This window comes from Phyllostomus discolor, chromosome 1 (genome assembly GCF_004126475.2).
Source record: "Phyllostomus discolor isolate MPI-MPIP mPhyDis1 chromosome 1, mPhyDis1.pri.v3, whole genome shotgun sequence".
In the NCBI taxonomy this organism is placed as follows: domain Eukaryota; kingdom Metazoa; phylum Chordata; class Mammalia; order Chiroptera; family Phyllostomidae; genus Phyllostomus; species Phyllostomus discolor.
In genome coordinates this window covers 175,041,024-175,061,263 of record NC_040903.2, presented here as the reverse complement: position 1 = coordinate 175,061,263, position 20,240 = coordinate 175,041,024, and the positions used below count along the sequence as shown (strand labels likewise).

Here is a 20,240-nt window from a genome sequence, read left to right as displayed (position 1 = left end):
ACAACATGAAGAACAGTCCCCTATAACTGTTTATTAGAATGTGAATATATTCCAAATCAGTAACTAAAATAAAAAGTTACAGAGCATGCATAAAATACAAAGTAGTGATTTACAAATAGATAATAATCTTCATACCAATACACTAAAATGCATAAGAAAACCGAAACTACCAACCACAGCAATGCCTTCGGTGCACCCCACACGTCATGAGCATCGCAAAGACAGGAGATTAACTATGAAACATAGTAATCTACGCAATCCCACACATATATGTTTTGGGGACAGTCCACCACCCTGAATAGTATCACTTCAGTTGACACAACTTTCAGAACACTGCAGAGTAAATGCTTAATATTATCCACAAGAAAGTAAAACTAAGTATTAGTGTGCACATTTCTGAATGAGAAACTAGTTGCTCCACTTATTTCAATAATGTAGTGGAAAGTCTGTATAATGGCCTAAATGCATTCTATTTAAACTCAAAGTACTATTTCATCTTAAGTACTAAAAGAATACATGCCTTTAAGTGATACCACTTGAGCAGAAATTAACCTCTCACTGTATTCTTTTTGACATACTGAAACCAGATACTTAACTGAACTATATCCCACAATGTACTGCAAAACTCAAACATCAGCATCATTAACATAATTATCCATGCCTGCTGGTGAATATGGAGACAAAACTGGGTTACATTTCAATTAATGGACGGTTTTGAGACAAAATTAACACCTCACAATTTGATATAAGAGCATTAAAACCAGTTATTGCCTGAGCAATAAAATGCCACATAATCTACTGCTGGGAAATTAGATAAATTAAATGACATCATTAAACTCAGGCTGCCTGATCATCGCGACAGAGGCACCTCAGATGGAATTCCACCAGTCTCTCCAGTTCCCGGCCTGCCAGGCGGCACTAACACGTGACCCCTGTCCATACCACAGCTGAAACCACAATGCAGTCTTCTGTGTTTATTAAGGTCATTCTCATCCAGCAAAAAAGTGCCCTCTCAAATCACCTTTGATGCTTACAAAAATTAAAACCAAAATTACTGAACTACATAACCCTATTAAGGCATTTTTGAAAGTCATTATTCCAGAATAATGGAAAATTTTCAAGCTCTCAAAATCCTGCTATGTTTAAAGGGCAATTTGTGGAAATATACACTGCACTAAGAGAAGAGTGTATGAATTATAAGCTGCTCTGTGGCAAAATGATAGCTTATTTCTAGAGTCTTCTTAATTTGATTTGATCAAGACCAACAGGTCTGAGCTCCGAGTGATAAGCTCTATTGTGTCCTACAGTGACAGGTTTCCATGATGAAAAGTAAACAATAACTGACGAATCCAAACATTCAGTTTATTAAACTAAGGCTAGTGAAGCCATAGCATGAAAAAAGCTGCAGTCATTCGGGACAAACGGATGATTTTATAAAGCTGAAATCAAAAGACTTAAAACATGGAACATTCGTTAAGTATAAGGAAGTAATAAAACACAAAAGTGACCACAAGAATTACAAATATATTTAAATCTCAGACCTGGGAAATGGACTATACACAGCCTTCTAGGAGAGAAGAGAAACGCCTTATATGTTCTGACAGCACTGCACCTTTGGCTTATTTTCAGTGGTTGGTGGAACATGAATAGGAACCACATTGTTGCTTGGAGACATGTCATTTTCACGTCTGTCTGACATTTGCTTCTGGGAAACAATGCGGTATATCTCTGAGTGAAAAAAAAAAGAAACAGCAATACCCAGTGTTATAGGTCCATCAATAGTTCACATAAAAGATACATAGAGGAAGAAGATACATCTGCAGGAAAAACTGCAAATAAGGTGAACATAGAATTATAAATTTAAAGTTTTATTTTCAAACAGCCAGTGATTAGAGTCAACCCATTATTTTAATAAATCCCCTTAGGTTAAGAAGAGAAACAAAGGTTTTCCATTTCAGAGAGAGAGTTTTGCCAATTAATAAATCTTTGTTTAAAGAGATTTCATAGTTTATAGGCTTAGACTCAAATTAAACCATGAGAGTATTTTCATTGTACCCTTACAAAAAAAAAAAAAAAAACAACTCTATATACACTGACATTGTACCACTGAAAAATAAAAGTAAATTTGCACCATCAGGCACAGTAAGGTATTGTTTTTGGCTGCAGAGAGAAAAGCCCAACTTCATAAACATTCCAAAATCCCAAAGGACTCTCGGAAAAGGAGGGAAAAAATGTTCATCGGTGCCTCCTAAACTAAGGTTAAACTGTAATTAAATAATTATTTAAAACAGGCAACTTAAGATTTTATGTGGCTTACCAAAACTGTTTAGTGTTGACTCCTTCCACTTCATATTAAACAAAACTGTGTCTACCTTATTCATTGCTATATATCTCCAGCATACAGCAGATAGTAGGCATTTGATAAGGAACTAACTACATGAATAAATGTTACTAAATTCTCTACAGCAAGTATCTCAAGCACATTTTATTTGGTCTTATATTGCATTACTGAACAGTAGTTCCCTCTGACTAGATTACGTATCTCATTTACCTTTGTTCTCTCAGTGCTACCCCCACCCCAAATATCCTCAAAAGGTAAGTGAATTCTAAAAATGGGGCAAATTGACATAGGCCTATTATGGTGTACTATGACAGATACAATGTATTTCCACAAAGGACACCTATGTATTTCTGCCAAAAATATTTAAAAGGAGCGTATCATGGGGAAACAATTAGATAAATTCACACTGAGGGACATTCTACAAGACAATCTGCCAAGACTTCAAAAAGGTTGTCATAAATTACATTTGAAAAATAGGGATAAATATTCTACATCTGTACTATTCAATGCAATAGCCACCTACTAAACTGATTAACTAAATGTATTTAAATTTACTTAAATTAACTAAATAAAATTTAAAACCCAATTTGTCAGTTCACTAGCTATATTTCAAGTACTCAATAATAGCCTGTTACCAGTGGCTACTCTATTTGATACCACACATATAAAACAATTCTATCAATGCAACTGACCAGACCCTGGATTTAAAATGTAAAAACCAATCCTATAAAAGGACACTATTAGTATATGTGGGAAAAACTGAATGTAAACTGCGTATTTTTAATACAGTATAAACATAAATTCCTTGGATATGGTGTATGGTATATGTAGCATGCCTTGTTCTTAGGAGAAAATACTTAAGTATTTAGTAGTAAAGTGCTACAATGTCTACAATTTATCTTCCAAAATTTCAGCAAAGGGGGGAGGAAAGTATATATACACATGGAGAAATAATCTAAATATGACCAGTTGATGATTCTAGATGAAGGCTCTAAGGTGTTTACCTGAAAATTTAAAAAACACAAAGTTACAGGGTAAAAGAACGTGAAATTGTGTTTGCAAAATGCTCTAAGAACATGTCAACCAACTGCAATATGAACATCATCTGGATTCTAATTTTAAGTGAAAAAAAATTAGTATCGTTTGAATAATAAATGACAAGTAGAAATTACTGCCAATTTTTAAGTGATTTTGTTGTTATGGGTTTAAGTCTTACTCTTTCAGATATACATCATGAGGTGTTTACAAATGAAATTATGTAAAACCCTGGAGTTGATTCAAAATACTGGTAAAGGGATCAGGTGGAAGAAAGGTTAGCCACAAGCTGAAGGTTGACAGCTACCAGAGTTCATGATACTATCCTACCTTTAGTATGTTGGAAACATTCCATAATGAAAAGTTAAAGAAAAAGAAATGTACAAGCTGGCTTAGCACACTTTCTCCAAAATAAAAACTAATTTCCCTAAAGCTGAACAGCAAGCTGTACATGTAAACTGAATGTGTAAAATAACAGAAACACTGACAGCTAGTGTGCCCCTTTTAAATTGGGGGGTGGGGGTGCGGGGAGGAATGGTGCTAAAATTTGTATTTGAGAAGGCTGACAGTGGTTCAAAGCTTAAAACCCATGGAGAGAAAAAAAGAGATTACAATCAAGACTACTAACCAGAATTTTTAAAAATAAGACCAACAAAGGGTATGGAGTCTTCATTTAGATTTTCACTGAAAAAGGGTGGGGCTGGAGTGTGTCAAGGGTAAAAAAGACAGTCATTCAATCAAGCTAGTGGCTAAGGCATAAAGACAATCATCAGCTTACTGTAAAACTACACCATTCATTCTTTATTCTTTATGTTTTCTCTCTAATTCCAAACTGGTGGCTAGCTCTTCTTTTTCAAGTGCAAATGATTAAATGTGACCCTCTACAAATTTCAACTTCTCTGCAAGTTGCATTAAACATTAAGTTAGGGGAACCAGAACAAAAAAAAATATTTTACAAGTTCTTACATGAAAAGCAAACACTGAAAGGGAGGAAAAGGAAGAATTCTCTGAGAACATAGAAAGTTAAATAATTAAAGAGATCTCATTACAAAGCAAGAAATTTGAGCAGTGTTGTATAACTGCCTATGAGTGCTGCAAACCATCTGGTAGAAATGGATTACTGCTACATTAGCCACAGTCACTAAAATGTCTGTCTGCTACTAAAAATAATAAAGAAGGTAATAAATAAATAGGAAAGTATTGGTCAGACAATTAGGAGAAAAGTTTTCTTTCAGGTACAATGGGCACTAATAGGCTACACAACTAATTTACTTAATTGTAGCTAGATATGTAACTAAAAAAAAAAAAAAAAGAAACTTTGGGTAAGAAAATAAGATGCAGGTACCTTTCTAGCTGGTACCTGGTTAGAAAAGGTTATTGAAGTGGGGGGAAGGGAACAGCACTAGTAACTTGCTAAAACCAGATGAAAATATTTTCCTTTTTCAAGGGCATGTTTTCCTTTAGAACTAAATGTATATGATATGCCAATTCCTGTGCAGTCCCTTTTTAAGACATCCAGAGAATATGTAAGGTCAGAAAGAAAAGGAATACTACTTTATCGTTCCTATATAAGAATCTCCTGTAGATCTAAATATGAAGTAAAAAATAAATATAAGATAGTTTTAAATATAACCAGGTAAAGTTAAGTTTAAAACGACATATACCTATTTCTACTTTAATGGAAGTATGGGTCAAGTTGCAAAGTAAATTCTAAGGAAATTAAATGCCACTGTTTGAATTTGGGAAACAAAAAGAGCCAAAATTCTTCAGTTCCTACAAAAATTGTGAAAATAGAAGCCTGAGTTATTCCACTACTACAACCTCAGTCAAAAAATTTTATGTCTTCTTCAAACCCATTGCTGACCACGTAAGTTTCTCAAAGGTCAAAAAATGCTCCAATCTGATATACTGACAAGTATTTAATAAAAGTTGCCACGTGCCAAAAACAAAGCTACTACACCTAATGAAGAGATTCTGCCAGGGGTATAATCAAAACACCCCCAGTGGATGCCTAAAATGCGGTCAGGGTTACTTGAACACAATCACTGCTATACAGTCATCTCCTAACCTAGAGTGACTAACAGGCAGGCTAGTGTAAACAGCAGGAAATGCAGGGCAAAGGTGGGCTGCCATCCTGGGCAGGATGGAGGGGAAGGGCATGAGATTTCATCACACTACTCAAAATGGCACATGATTTAAACCTTATGAATTGTTTACTTCTGGAACTTAATATTTTTGGACCACAGTTGACTGCAGAAAACTAAAACTGAGGAAAGTAAAACCGCAGATAAGGGGAGACTACTGTAATACCTGAAAACTTTCACTCTACTTTCAAGTCAATATGCTAAGTGACTCAAAATTCTTTCAACTACAAAAGAATTTAGTCTCCATACTAAAAAGATGGCTTGGACTTACTAATTACATGGAGAAACTGGCAGTACCACCTTAACCAAAGTATCAAAGTTAACATCACCAGTACTGAATAAATGAATAAGACAAGCCAGTATCACAAGCCTCTTGCTCCGGTGCACTGAGCACACTTTTTGTGATGTTCCCGCTGAAAATACATAGAATGTAATTATGAAGAAACAGTAGGCAAAAATCCAAATTGAAGTACATTACACGATAACTAACCTGTATCCTTCAAAAAATTTCAATAAATAAAAGACTACCAAACTGTTCCAGATTAGCGGAAACTAAAGAGATACAACAGCTGAATACAGTGTGTGGTTTGACTCCAGCCTTAATTTGCTAATAACTGGAACTGGCAAAATCTGAATAAGGTCTGCAGTTGGACACTGATGTTTAGAGCTACCCTCTAACTGATTTTGAGAACTGTACTATGGTTATTAAAAAGAAAGTCCCTATTTTTAGGAAATACACAATAAGAAGTACTTAGATATAAAGGGAAGCATGTTTATCATTTAAAATGGTATATAACATGTATATATTTGGAGAGAAAAAATATATGTATTTAGGGAGAAGTAGAAAAAATAATAAAGGGGATATGGTAAAATATCAACATTTGGGAAATATAGGTTAAGGATATTTGCAAGTTGTACAGTTATTGTAACTTTTCAAAGCTATAACTGTCAAAATTCAAAGAGAAAAAAAACAGACTATGGAAACAATAGATTAATAATATTCCTTAATGAACTTGAGGATGACAGAAAACAAAACTGCACTGAAAAGCAGAGACTAGGCAATCTTATCAGGCTCACTCATGCACTGGCTGACTAACCCTGAAAATACTATCAGCAAAATTATGTCACAGAATTACCATCAAATTCATGAATGTCAAAAATGCCATGGCTCTATTCTAAAATAAGCAACACAATTAACTTTGGAATAATAATGTAAGATAAAATTCTCAATGCATAATTTTGTATCTTAAAAATTAAGCTATTTCTTCTTACGGCAACATCAAAATACAATGTAAATGCTATAAATGCTCCCTTAAAACTGTTAACATTTAGGGTGAATTAAGCCCAATGAGGTTATTTTTCTCTTTCCTGTGTTTTTTAATGCACTAATACTCCCACTGGTATAAAAAAAAGTTTAAACATCCTAACACTTGCAAAACAGCACAGATGTCTGCTGCCATATGCAGTGATCTCTGATCCCACAGATCAACACTAACATTTATGCAGGAAGCTGAGGAAATAGTGAATATGGAGAGGAAATAGTGAATATGGAGAGGAAAAATGGTACTAAGTGAAGCTAAAGTCTTGCTGGTTTATAAGCAACATTATTCAAGCAGTAACAAAAGTTTAATCTAGAGTGAATTGTAAGAAAAAAAAACAGATGTTCTTCATCTTTAAGGACAAAACAGCTCACTTTTAAGTACATATCACTGTTTATTTTTTAGTTCATAAGGTCTATTTAGTAGCTCATGAAGTCAATGTTACCAATGATGCATACAATAATTAGCAGGTGGAAGACTTGATCTCACCTTCACTTAATATCTAAATAAATAAACTAGAATTATAGCAGAGACTGATGGAACATAAAAAATACCCCAACAACAAGGATTCACTAAAAAGTTTTGCAAGTGACATTTTTAGAGGACTTAAGAGACTCAGACCTTCAAGATGAACTCTGGCTGATGTGGCTCAGTGGACTGAATGCCAGCCTCCAAATCAAAGGGTTCAATTCCAAGTCAGGGCACATGCCTGGGTTGAAGGATAGGTCCCCAGTAGGGGGCACACAAGAGACAACAACACATGTTTCTCTCCCTCTCTTTCTCCCTCCCTTCGCCTCTCTCTAAATATAAATAAATAAAATCTTTCTAAAAAAAGGAGACTCAGACCTTCGAGATGACTTTTGCTCATTCAAAGATACTATGAATTGGAGGACCAGGGAGGCTCAGTAAACAGTTACAGAGGGAGTGGGAGCAAAGTGATAAAAAGTAAAAAAGGCTACCACTCCTGGATCTAAATGTAGTACTCTACATATTGATGCAACAGAGTCCACACAAGTGGTTATAAAGAAAAAAAAAGTAGGATTTGCAGACATATTGCATATTTAACCAAATCTTACTTGTTTGAAACACTCTGCAATGAAACTTGACAGAAGATTCTAAGTGAAAGCTAGCTACTATGTTCCAAAGGCTATTAATCCAACCCCAGAACCAGTTCTTTCAGTTACTATAATAGGTATGTGAATTACCAATATTTAGTTTCTTCTTCATTCGAGTTTTTTCTTGCCAGGACCGCTATTTAGCTACTAATTTATCAAACGTTCACTCTGTACCAGGGATAGCTAAGCGTTTTACATGCACGAACTCATTCTGGAGTTTAGAGCAGATGTCTCAGTGACAGACAATTCTGTGGGCTACAGAGACAAAAACTTTGCAGTCACACATAACAGTTGAGTCAAATCATATCACAGGTTTTTATTATAAATACAGACCCTTTCCAAAAGGAAAATAACAGAACTCCCCAATACATATTTAAATTTAACAGACAAAAAAATTAAGGCCTAGAAAGTTTAAGTACTTACCTAAGATTACAGAGCTAATAATAAGTGGGGGAGCCAGGACTAGAACCCAAGTCAGGCTTCCAAGTCCATGCTCTTAAATCCTAGGTTTAATTCCCTACATTTTTTTACAGTAAAATAGAACAACATTTAGAAATTAAAGTCTGTTGACCTCTAATATAAGTACACAAAGAATAAATTAAAATTATGATACATTATATTGGAAATTCATTTACTTAACCATTTCTCCATATAGACTTTTTAGAACAAGACTATACTATGTATTAAGACTAGCGAGTTCTTAAAAGTAACATGAAATTTTAAAGTACTTAAAACAACCTATGAAAGTATTAGAAGATTAAGATTAAAACTGGTTATTCTAATAAAGTCTGGGTAAATATGAGTCAACACTAATAAAATGCCTTCTTATCCTGAGGCTGAACTGGTATGCTCATCTACCTTCCAAAACAGCGGGAACTGTGTTCTTTTCCCACTGTACTAAAGTTAAACTTTTCTATATGCAATCACTGGCTGATTCTCTCCACAGGGAACACCCTGCTTCTTCTACAATATATCATGGGAGAATTTTACTTTGTGGTTTTCTTTTTAATTTTTAAGAACATATTTTTCCCTAGCTGTTTAACGTATCAGAACCTAGAATGTATTTGCCCTACTAAATTATAACAAGACATTTACATCTTTCCATAGCTGAAATGTCAATATTTATCTTAGAAAGTAGATTTAAACATTACTTTGTGTTTGTCACCGTGAATTTTATGAATTATAGACTACGTGGATTGAGGTAATAATAGAAGTCAACAATTTTAAAGTGTATTTCCCACTGCAAACCAAATGAATTAGGATGATTAAAGCTCAGCAAGCAATGATCGTAACTAATTTTATAGCTCTTGCTATAGTAGCTCTCAAATGACAGTCATTCTTAGATACTGTGCTAGATAGTTTAGATAGTTTGTTTTCCCAATATTTTGTTTAAATTACCTCCCTAGGTCCTGGCCAGGTAGCTCAGTTGGTTAGAGCATTGTCCTGATACACCAAGATTGTGGGTCGATCCCTGGCCAGGAAACGTAAAAGAATCAAACAATGAGTGCATAAATACGTGGATCAACAAATCAATGTCTGTCTGTCTGACTGTCTGTCTCTCTCAAAATGAAAAAATAAATAGCCTCCCTAAAACTTTTATTTCCCACTGGTATAATATGAAAATGCAAGTCTTACCTGTCAGAATTGTCTGAAAAGCAGCTTCTACATTTGTAGAGTCTAGAGCTGATGTCTCAATGAATGACAAACCATTCTTTTCTGTAGGGAGACACAAAAACTTCACTTTTGTCAAATTTTAATACAAGGGATATAATATACTCAAGCCTTAAAGGAAAAAGTAGAAGACCTTCCTTAATCCTAAGACCTCCCCAACTTCTTGAGCAATATGGATACCACTCTGCTTACACTTTAGTAGATTAAAAATAACCAAAAATTTTTATTGGATTCATTAAAATACGTACTATATCTAAATAGTACCACCAGAATGAACACACTACTCAAAGTGTACTAAACTTATCAAATATGCAGCTACTTCCACCTCTTACTGTCCTCCAACCACACAGCTACAGCATGAATAAGAAAGGGTGTATGTGATTCACTTAGAACTCTGTAACTGTATTATCTGAAACAAAGCTTCTTGCCTGGAAAACTAAAGAACTGTTAGAGAAAATGGCACAAAAACGGTCACATCTTCACTAGTCAAGAATGGACAATGTTGCCCTCCGGCAGGACGCCCCTCCAGAACAGTGTGAAGAGACAGATAGGTGGGCCCTCGGTAAAGCTACAGAAAGTTGTACCTCCTCAGCAGCTGAATGCCTATTGGTCTTTGACACTCCCTGGGCTACTGCTTTTCAGACCCCCACACAGAACAGCCTTGGTAAATCACAGAGACATAATGGGAAAAGAAACAGAAGCAAAGAATAGATTTCACCCACCCTTTTCGGGGAGAGAAGAGAAAACAACACTTATATTCAATTTTTGGCAGCAAAAACTCAAAATACTAGTTTTTTAATAACTCAAAGTTAAGCAAAAGAGCCCTGCAGCCATCACGCACTTTAAAAACAATCCTTGCTGAGCATTCATTATGTATTCAAGTTTACCCTTCTGAAATTAATGTAACTGATTACCCTCATTGGAAGGATTGTCAAAACTGCAGGATATAACAGTAAGAAATATAGAATCACCGGAGTAAGATGACATCCGTATCACTAACCTGCAAAAGCTCTTGCTTCATCTGTAGGAACTGCCCTGAGATGACGCAAATCACTCTTATTGCCCACAAGCATGATAACAATGTTACTATCAGCATGATCTCTCAGTTCTTTCAGCCATCGCTCTACATTTTCATAGGTGAGATGTTTAGCAATGTCATAAACCAATAAGGCACCTACAGCTCCACGATAGTATCTGAAAACAGAAGTGCATGTAACTATTAGGAGACAACTACAAAATGGAAGGGAACACCAGGAAGAACTAAATATATGGTTTATATATATTTAAAAACACCTTTGTAAGTAAATTTCAAAATCTTAATACTGGATATTTCTGAAAAGTGGGGGGGACCCAGTAACTTTTCCAATACCGAAAGTCTGCTAATTCACTTGATGGCAGCCTATTTCACAGAACTTAAAAACTGTTGAGACTTACGCTGATGTTATAGCTCGATATCGCTCTTGCCCAGCTGTGTCCCATATCTGTGCCTTTATTGTTTTCCCATCAACCTGGATGCTTCTTGTTGCAAACTCTACTCCAATGGTGCTCTTGCTTTCGAGATTAAACTCATTTCGAGTAAATCGAGACAGGAGATTACTCTTTCCAACGCCTGAATCTCCGATAAGGACAACTGAAAAGACAAAGAACTTTATATCAGATGAATGAGACAAACACACTACCTTAGAACACTGATTTTCAAGCAGTGTGCCACGAGAATTTTTAAAACATGCAATACCTGACTAATTTAGTCAGGGGCAATAACCTCTTTTCCTTTAGACTGTCAAATTTAAAAATGACAACACAACAGTAGCTTTCTGGTGTGAATGAATCAAAATTATACTTTTTGGGGGGTCAGATCAGCAAAAAACAGTATTTTTTTGGTGTGTTGCAGAATTTTAGTAAATAGTTTATGTGTGCCATGAGATGAAAAATGTTGAAAATTGCTGCTTTAGAAGGGAGTAACTTGAAAGATAAATCCTAAGCCAAATGAACAATTTGTGATATTAACTTGTATGACATGAAAGCAACAAAGGATGTTGTCAGTGGGTGGTAGAGAGAGAAAAAAGTGAATACTATGTTCTACTTAGTTTCATCCAAGACTGGGTCTGACCTTAGGACTCACACCTAGGCAGAATGAAATACACTAAACATATGAGGCAGCAGATTTATAAACTTTGCCACCCAGATCACAGAAACTACAATGACCCTTTAATAGCTGCATTTATCAGATTGGCAGGAAAGTAGAAACCCCTCCAAAAACAAATCTTCCATCCACTAAGTTTAACAGGGGCCTTAGAAAGCTAGTAATTCTGAGCCAACAGCAAATGTATACTTTCACTTACCACTTCATGAATTTTTTTTAAAACTCTTCATTTTAGAGAGACAGAAAGGGGGGTGAGGGAGGGGAGAAAGGAGGCAGGGAGAGGGAGCAGGGAGAGAGGGAGAGACAGAGAGACCGAGACAAACAGACAGACATGGATTTGTTGTTCTGCTTATTTACGCACTCCTTGGTTGCTTCTTGTATGTGCATGGACTGGGGAGCAAATCCACAACCTTGGCATATCAGGGGCGACACTCTAATCACCTGAGCTACCCAGCCAGGCCCTTAATACAGGTTTTGATTAGATGAATTTATTTTCTATAATTACTATTAGAAGGCATCTTATTTACTAACTAAACATATGAGGATTCTTTTTCACCCAAGGCAATATTTACCCTTAAGAATTTAGAAAACAATTGGGAAATAAGGCAGTTAACTTATTTTAAATCATGTCTATCTAAATTTAAAGAACAAAATGAGTTCACCAATTTACAGGATGTAAGCTTCATAACACCTTTTTCCTTTGTAAAAATTTTATAGATATTTCAGAAAATATTATATTTATTCCTACTGTGAACTACTAATTCTTGTTACTTCTTACCAGCTCACTGATATAGACACCAGGACTAGAAAATCAAACATGTAAGAACAACATCTAAGAATAAGACCATGCCTTACTAAAGAAATTGGGATTTGGGGGGGATTGGGGAGGGAGGTAAAAACTGAGAGCTCGCTGCATTCTGCTTAGAGGGCAGAGAATGCATTATACATTCCTTCCTTGCCACAAGAGCAGATATAAGCTGGCCTCTAGACAGTATTGGAGGCAGGATATTATCAAATGTGTTTCTTTCTGGTTTCCTCTATCAGCTGATTCAGCAAGAAATTATCCAGAGAGCAGTGATTCCATGCAGCACAGTGAGTAGTTATTTCTAGCTATATAGTCAATTAGAGGTAGCAAAGGTATCATGGCAAACACAGATATTATAATAAATGCTTTTATTTGGATACTAAGGAAGAATATATTAAGGTTATGAAAGTATCCTTCAAAGACAATACAAGGTCTGTCCAGAAGGTATCCAGCCATGTACTATGAAAAATAGAGACATTTATTGAAGAAGATTCAAGACACAAGAAACACTGTAAATAGGATAATGATGCCTCAGTCCCCTTCAAAGCAGGAAACTTGGAACCTCACACAGTTCTCCCAATCACCACCAGCTGCCCCATCATATCTTCCTGAATCTCATCAATGTTCTGAAATCTCTTCTCTTTCAAAGGTGATTTTAGTTTTGGGAAAAGCCAGAAGTCACACGGCGCCAAATCTGGCCTGTAGCTGGGGGCTGAATCACCTGGGCAATTTGATGTTTCATCAAAATCTCTGCATGGGACATGATGCTTGAGTGAGAACACTGTTCTGATGAAGCTGCCAATGACCAGCTGCCCATAGCTGTGACCTTCTGAATCACCTAAATAGTTTCCACAGAGGAATGTTCAAGCGTAACACAAAATTTGATGTAGATTCGTTGCTCTACTCACTCATTTTGAATGTGACAGCCACAAAGTACACATGCTCACTCAACAGCGTCTACCACCCCCACCAATGAGTACAGTGATGTTATCTTTCACACAAGTGTATTCTAGTCCACTCTCCTTGGCTGCCAGGTTACACTGATGTTTCACAAATCACTCCCATTTATTCATAATGACTGGGCTTTTTCCAGACAAACCTTGTCATATACTTCCAACTTTATAGAAAGGTTGATTGACGTCTCAGATTCCAAGGTCCACCACTCTGGATGTGAGGTCAAATCACAGTTTCAGTTATAGAATTGAACCCTCTTAAAAGGATACTTACTATTGCCTCTTAGTGCAAGAGATCAAATGTTCTGCTTCAGCAGACGAACACCCCATTGTTCACAGCAGCACAACATACAATAGCCAAGTGCTGGAAGCAACCTAGGTGCCCATCAGTAAATGAATGAATCAAAAAACTACGGTACATTTACACAATGGAATTCTATGCAGCAGAGAGAAAGATGGAGCTCCTACCCTTTGAGACAGCATGGATGGAGCTGGAAAGCATTATGCTAAGTGAAATAAGCCAGGCAGTGAAATACTAATACCATATGATCTCACCTTTAACAGGAATCTAATCAGTAAAACAAACAAACAAGCAAAATATAACCGAAGACACTAAAATTGAGAACGGGCTGACAGTGACCAGAGGGGAAAGGGGAGGGAATTCCAGGGGAAGGGGGGAAGGGTTTGAAGGAACTAGTAGAAAGGACACATGGACAATAACAAGGGGGGAAAGGGAGGAGACAGGAGGAAGGTGGGGAGGGCTGGGATGGGGGTGAAGGGCAGAAAACTGTACTTGAACAACTATTAAAATTTTTAAAATTAAAAGAAAAAAATGTTTTGCTGAGGAAATATTGTTTGAATCATTTCTGGCCCCTCACTAGCACTGAGGTATAAAAGCCTCACTTGAAACGGGAATAGGCAAGAAGAAAAAACCCAAAAAGTTGACTGTTTCTATTTCACAGACACTCAGATATCAATTAGTAGTTCAGGAGCCAAAGAGCAAGACATCTAGAATGACAACAACTTTAGAAAATAAAAGAACACCTTCTCCCTCCCACAAAAACTCTAGCCCTTTGGTTTCTTGCCTTTCAGCCTTCACTTTAATAATTATCTTCACTGTCTCCTCATTCTCAAATCTTTAAACCATCGTGAAGTTGGTGAGGGCATTTTTTCTCTCTTGAATATAACCAATTAATTTTAACATTATAAAAAAATAGCATCTTTAGCTGAAAATAATTCAAGACTCATGAAAGCTTTACACAGTATAGTTTTCTCAACTAGACATACACAAGATTGCTAGAACTAAAACTAACAACTTGTTAAAGGGTTTTTAAATTACAACAGAAGATAACAGTTCTTTAAGAATAGTGCTGCAACCTGCCCAGATGACTCAATTAATCATTCTGTTTACCAAAAGGTTGCAGGTTCGATCCCCAGTCAGGGCACATATGGGAAGCAACTAATCTGTTTTTTTTCTTTCTTTCTTTCTTTCTTTCTCTCTTTCCCTCTCAAATCAGTAAAACATCTTCAGGTGAGGATTTTTTTTTAAAAAAGAGAATAGTGTTGCCAAGATGATGCTGAGAAATGACACAATAAGGAAAGCTGCTTCTATTCAGTTACCAAATGAGAAACCAAACCAAGAAGTAAACATTTAAGCTCACTGAAAAGATAACTAGAATAAATTACCTAAGCAACAGAAGAGAATTTACTGGCTATAATTAAAAAACAAATTTCATGGGCTCAAACTTAAATTTCTAATCAGTTTCTCATTAAGATGATAATATTTCATTGTATTTTAAAAATATGTCAAACTATATGATCACATCCTACAGTTCAAGAAAGAAATTTGCAGTGACTTTTCTGTTTTCCAGAACTAGTATGTTAGGTTAAAAGTACTCTAAACATTTTATAATTATAGCCATCTATATAAAACATGTAAACATAAATAACAGCATCTATACATGAAACAGCTACAGCATTTCTAAAATATCCTGATAGTTTTTATTACCACTAACCTTATCTGCTAAATTTTAAGTATCACCTCTAATCCCTGATACTAAACTTGGTTCAATATATATTAAATATTAGGCTGTTAAATGCCATTAAAACAGAATATACATATTACCTATTATTTAAAATTTGCACCTATTCAACCACATTTAGTTTTATATACTCCCTTGCAAACTAAAATACTAGATTAAAACTTACACCGACAAATCAATCAATTGTAGCACATCAGACCTGTAAGTTATTACCTGAAGGAATAATTGATGATCTTCATACTGGTTTTTACAAATAAGTATGGAGATCTTTCTACTCTTTCAACTACAGGATGGGGCAAAAGTAGGTTTACAGTTTTCTTGTGTTATTATTAATTATTGTACTATTTTCCATTCGAACAACTATAAACCTACTTTTGCCCCACCCTGTATATTCATAGTATCTCACCAAAAGATTCTTTAAAATAAAATGCATTCAAAATAAGGCTGAAGTCCAGATATGTTTTTCCAGACTCAGCAGAATCTGAGTTGCTCAAGCAAAAGTTATGGAAGAAAAACTGCCAAGATGCAAGACAGCAAAGTTCATATATCATTTCCATGGACAATCAGCTGATAGTTTATTACTACTGACCTTCAATGAGATTCAAAAGAAAATGGCGTAGACTAAGTATCTAAGTATTTTCAGAAAACGTGGCTGATTCGTTGGTGTCTACCAAAATACTTGTAAATAGGAACCATGATTGACTGTGTTCCACGGGGCCTTAACCACTGTGTGTGGGTACATACTTGTAGAATTAAAATATTTAAAAAGTCAAGGTTTTGTTTTAATTCTCACCCAAGAACATGCTCATTGACTTTAGAGAGAAGGAAAGGCGGGGAGAGAAATATCAATGTGAGAGAGAAACATCAATTGATTGCTTCTCCTATGCACTCTAACCAGGACCAAACCTGCAACCCAGAAACACGCCCCAACCAGAACTTGAACCCACAACCCTTTGGTTTACTGGATGACACTCCAACCAACTGAGCCACACCAGCCAGGGCAAAAAGTAAATTTGTTAAAAATAAAGTTAATCCCCCACCAAAAATCTCAATGTTAAATTTAACTGAAAATTAATGTTCAAGAACAATTACATAATTTAGAATAAATATCCAGTGCTGCCCACACTGTATTCCCATTTAGACCACTCCATCCTATAATCAAAATCTCTCTTCATTTTTAACTGGTTAGAGTTACAAAGTAACTTCCAATTCCCTCAACTATTAAAGACTGCTAGGTAAGCCTTCTTCCAAGTAAGGAGCTGCAGCTCATCTCATCTATAGAATAAAAGCATTTTAAAATGAAATTATTGTTACTTCATTTTCAATTAGTGTAATTGCATAGATAAGAATTTGGCTAAATAAACAGCACTGAAGTAAAAAAAAAAAATGACTCATATCCTGTAAGAGCTTTAAAAAAGTGGAAATCCTCAGCACAATATTTTAAACACCCTACCTTAAACAGCAAAATGTACAACAAAAGAAACCATAATCCATGGAAACAAAGTACTTTAGAAGTTCCTAATTTCCTTATTAATACTTAAATGCTCTTATATTTATAAAGATTTATGGTTAAAAAAACCTGACAAACCCTGGCAGGATAGATCAGATGGTTAGAGCACCATCCCCACAAGGTTACAGGTTCGACCCCCCCAGTCTGGGTCCATACAACAGTAACCAATGATAAGTAAGGGAAACAAACCGATGTCTCCCGCTACCCATTCCCTCTTCTCTCTCTCTCTCTCTAAAATTAATCAGTCAATAAATAAGTAAACAAAACTGACAACACCATAATAACTTCTTTCACACTGTTACCATTTATTGAGTCCTCACAGAAAATAAAATTTTACAACCAGTCCCATTTAATTTTCACAATAGTCCTGCAAGATACGTATTATTTTCTTTTTATAATGAGGGAACTGGAATTCAAAAAGTTAACTTTCTCAAGGTCACAAAACAAATTTAAAGACCTGAGACAGGATTTGAATCGGGCCTCAGTGATTACAAAGACCTATGCTCTCAATCATTAATAGGATGTTCTAATCTCAAAATTACATTAAAAAGCTCCTCTTGCCAATCAAGGAAAATATTCTTAGTGGAGAAATATTGGCAGTCTATCTTGGCAATTTTCAACCGGTGTGTCGCAGGAGTTTTTAAAACTTGCAATATCTGACTATTTAGTCATGAGCACCAACCTCTTTTCCCTTAGATTGTTAAATTAAAAATGACAACAGCCAACACAACAGCTGTCCAGCATGAATGAATCAAAATTATATATATTTTTTGTCAGATTGGCAGAAAACATTTTTTTTGGTGTGCTGCAGAATTTAGTAATTAGTTTACATGTGCCATGAGATGAATAGGGTTGAAAATCGCTACCTTGTTCTAAATTCATTACTTCAAAGGTAGCTAGCTACCCACTGCCACCGCACCTTATTTAAAAATAAAAAATCTCCCTTTAATAGTTAAACCCCAGTCTCCAAGGTCTCACTTTAAGTGACCTCACTTGACCTCAAATGACCAGCAAACATGTAAAATGCATTAAGTACCCTCTTCTCATCAATGACTTTCCCCATTGGGATTGGGGGTGTATAATGAAGGTATTCTGCCCATATAATAGAACATTCTGGCCCAGAAGAGTAAGTGGTGATGAGATTATCACCAACTAGTATGCCCAGATTGGCAAAGTATTAGTAAAGCAAAACGTTACCTGCTTCATGTGGTCAATCATTCTTAGCACCCAATGGCAAAGTCGGAAACTGTCACTATGCTTAACACTCTTTTTGAAAAACTCCACCCTCCGCTGTAAAGCTTTAATAGCAATGGCTTCTTCCTCCCTGGTAGTGATCTTTGTTCAACATATCACTGATGGCTGCCCTCCTAATTCAGGAGCAATGAAAAGGGCATCAGAGTGAGAACACATTCACTGAACAAAAAAGCATTTACTTGTACTCTCTTCTCATTGAAAACTGTACCCTTTATCTTTGGATTCTTTCCGGACTAACCAATAAGCAATTCTTTCTACCCACTCCCCACCTTCCAGTGTTTTGTCCTAGGGCATTCCGTCTAATATTTGACCAAAGAGCACATAACTTCTCCCCGCCCCCCACCTTTAGGGAAAGGTATGCAGCCAACTAGGACTCTTCTCTTCCTGTTCTAAAAACACTCAAAGGTTGGATCCTCCCAGTGCTGCGGCAGGAAGCAACCAGTCCATAGTGATAAAGCAAGCTAGTATTTGTGCAGCGCACAACCTTTCCTGCTCTGGAACTGGGCCTTCAGGTCTGGCAAGGATAACAGCCAACACCCATCCGCAACCCCTTCTCGCGAGCTGAGTCAAGAGTTATCCCGGGCTGGTGGCCGCTGCGCAGGGAGAGTAGGAGATAAAAGGCTAGGTGGGAAATCACATCAGTCTGCCGGGTCACTGCGACAAGTGCGTGCGCGGGGGACGGACAATCCCTCTTGCCCAACATTCCACCCCCCCCTCCCGTGGGGTCGCAGAGAAGACCTGGGAGAGCTCGAAACTATTTGGGGAGAGAAAGTAGAGAAAGCGCTACCAATCCCGGGGACAGTGCGAGGTTACTGACGGCGATAACTGTGGGGCGGGTGGGGGCCGCTGGCCCGCTCAGATTTTAACGAGGGCCTGGTGCCGGGATGGAAGAAGATGGCCATGAGGGCTGTGTGTCCGAGGGGAGGGAGGGACTGAGGGGAAGCAGAGGAGCGGCTCGCCCGGGAAAGGGGGCAGATAAGAAAGACTTGTACTGATAGTCAGCTCTAGGCAAGGTGAGGAGCGAAGCGAAGGGCGGGTCGCAGGGGTGCAGGAAGGGGAGTGAGCCCTGGCAGGGTGCACACTGAGGGGGAGGGGGCGCTAAATCCGAAAGCTAGATGGTGGGAGGGGCGACCCTTCTGAAGGGGCCCTGAAACCCGGGAAAGGAAGACGATTTGGGAGAAGGCAGTCCGCCGTAAGGACACTTGGTGAGGGGCTCTTAAGGGCCTACAAGGAGCTCTCTAAGAGACCCGTGTGCGGCCAGGGCTCCCCGCCTTTGTAAGGGGAGAAAAAGGGGCCGAGCTGAAATACCGCAGGACGAGCCACACAGAGAGGGAAAGGCTAAGACCGGTTTCAGTACAGGGGTAGCCCGACGAGGGCCCCGGGGAGTGTCCCGGGCCCCCGAACAGGACTCGGTGGAGAGCAGGAGAGCCCGTGACCTCACCTTTGAAGAGGTAGTCGTACTCGTCGTCTCGGGTGCCCATTGCGCGGCCGAGGAGTGAAGGGGCGGGAGCAGCAGTGGTATCGGTGGGACCAGGGGGCGTCGCTGCAGGGGTAACCCGAGCGCCGAGCTTCAGCTGCCGGACCGGGTGAAGAACCCCTCCCCGCCCTACGCCACTTCCGGCGGGCTGCAGCTCCGAAGGGGAAGTACTTCCGGGGAGGTGGTGCCCCCGCCCCTGAGCCCCAGAGGAGTGGTCTGAGCGAGTACTGCGTGGGTTTCCAAATTCTCACCTCCTCCTCGAGACTCCAAAGAGAAACAACCCTGGACTTCCAGCTGATCACACTATTAGCGGCTGCTCACTACACTCTTAGTGACCTCTCCCTCGTTTTCTGCAGCCCCGTGCTGGAACTAATCAGTCCTGCTTCTCGCTGGTGGGTTTTTGCTTGTGGGTGGAGTAATTAGCAGAGTCA

The 20,240-nt window shown here is 37.7% G+C and overlaps 1 protein-coding gene across 1 annotated transcript; it reads right to left on the bottom strand.

Moving 5' to 3' along the window:
* Positions 1-11: 11 nt before the first annotated feature.
* RAB11A (RAB11A, member RAS oncogene family) lies at positions 12-19,952 on the bottom strand. Its single transcript, XM_028505944.1, has 5 exons — positions 19,774-19,952; positions 11,060-11,255; positions 10,626-10,819; positions 9,590-9,670; positions 12-1,728 (listed from the first exon to the last, which is right to left on the bottom strand). The coding sequence occupies exons 1-5, from the start codon at positions 19,811-19,813 to the stop codon at positions 1,589-1,591; spliced, it is 651 nt and encodes a 216-aa protein (XP_028361745.1). The 5' UTR covers positions 19,814-19,952; the 3' UTR covers positions 12-1,588.
* Between the last annotated feature and the right edge of the window lie 288 nt (positions 19,953-20,240).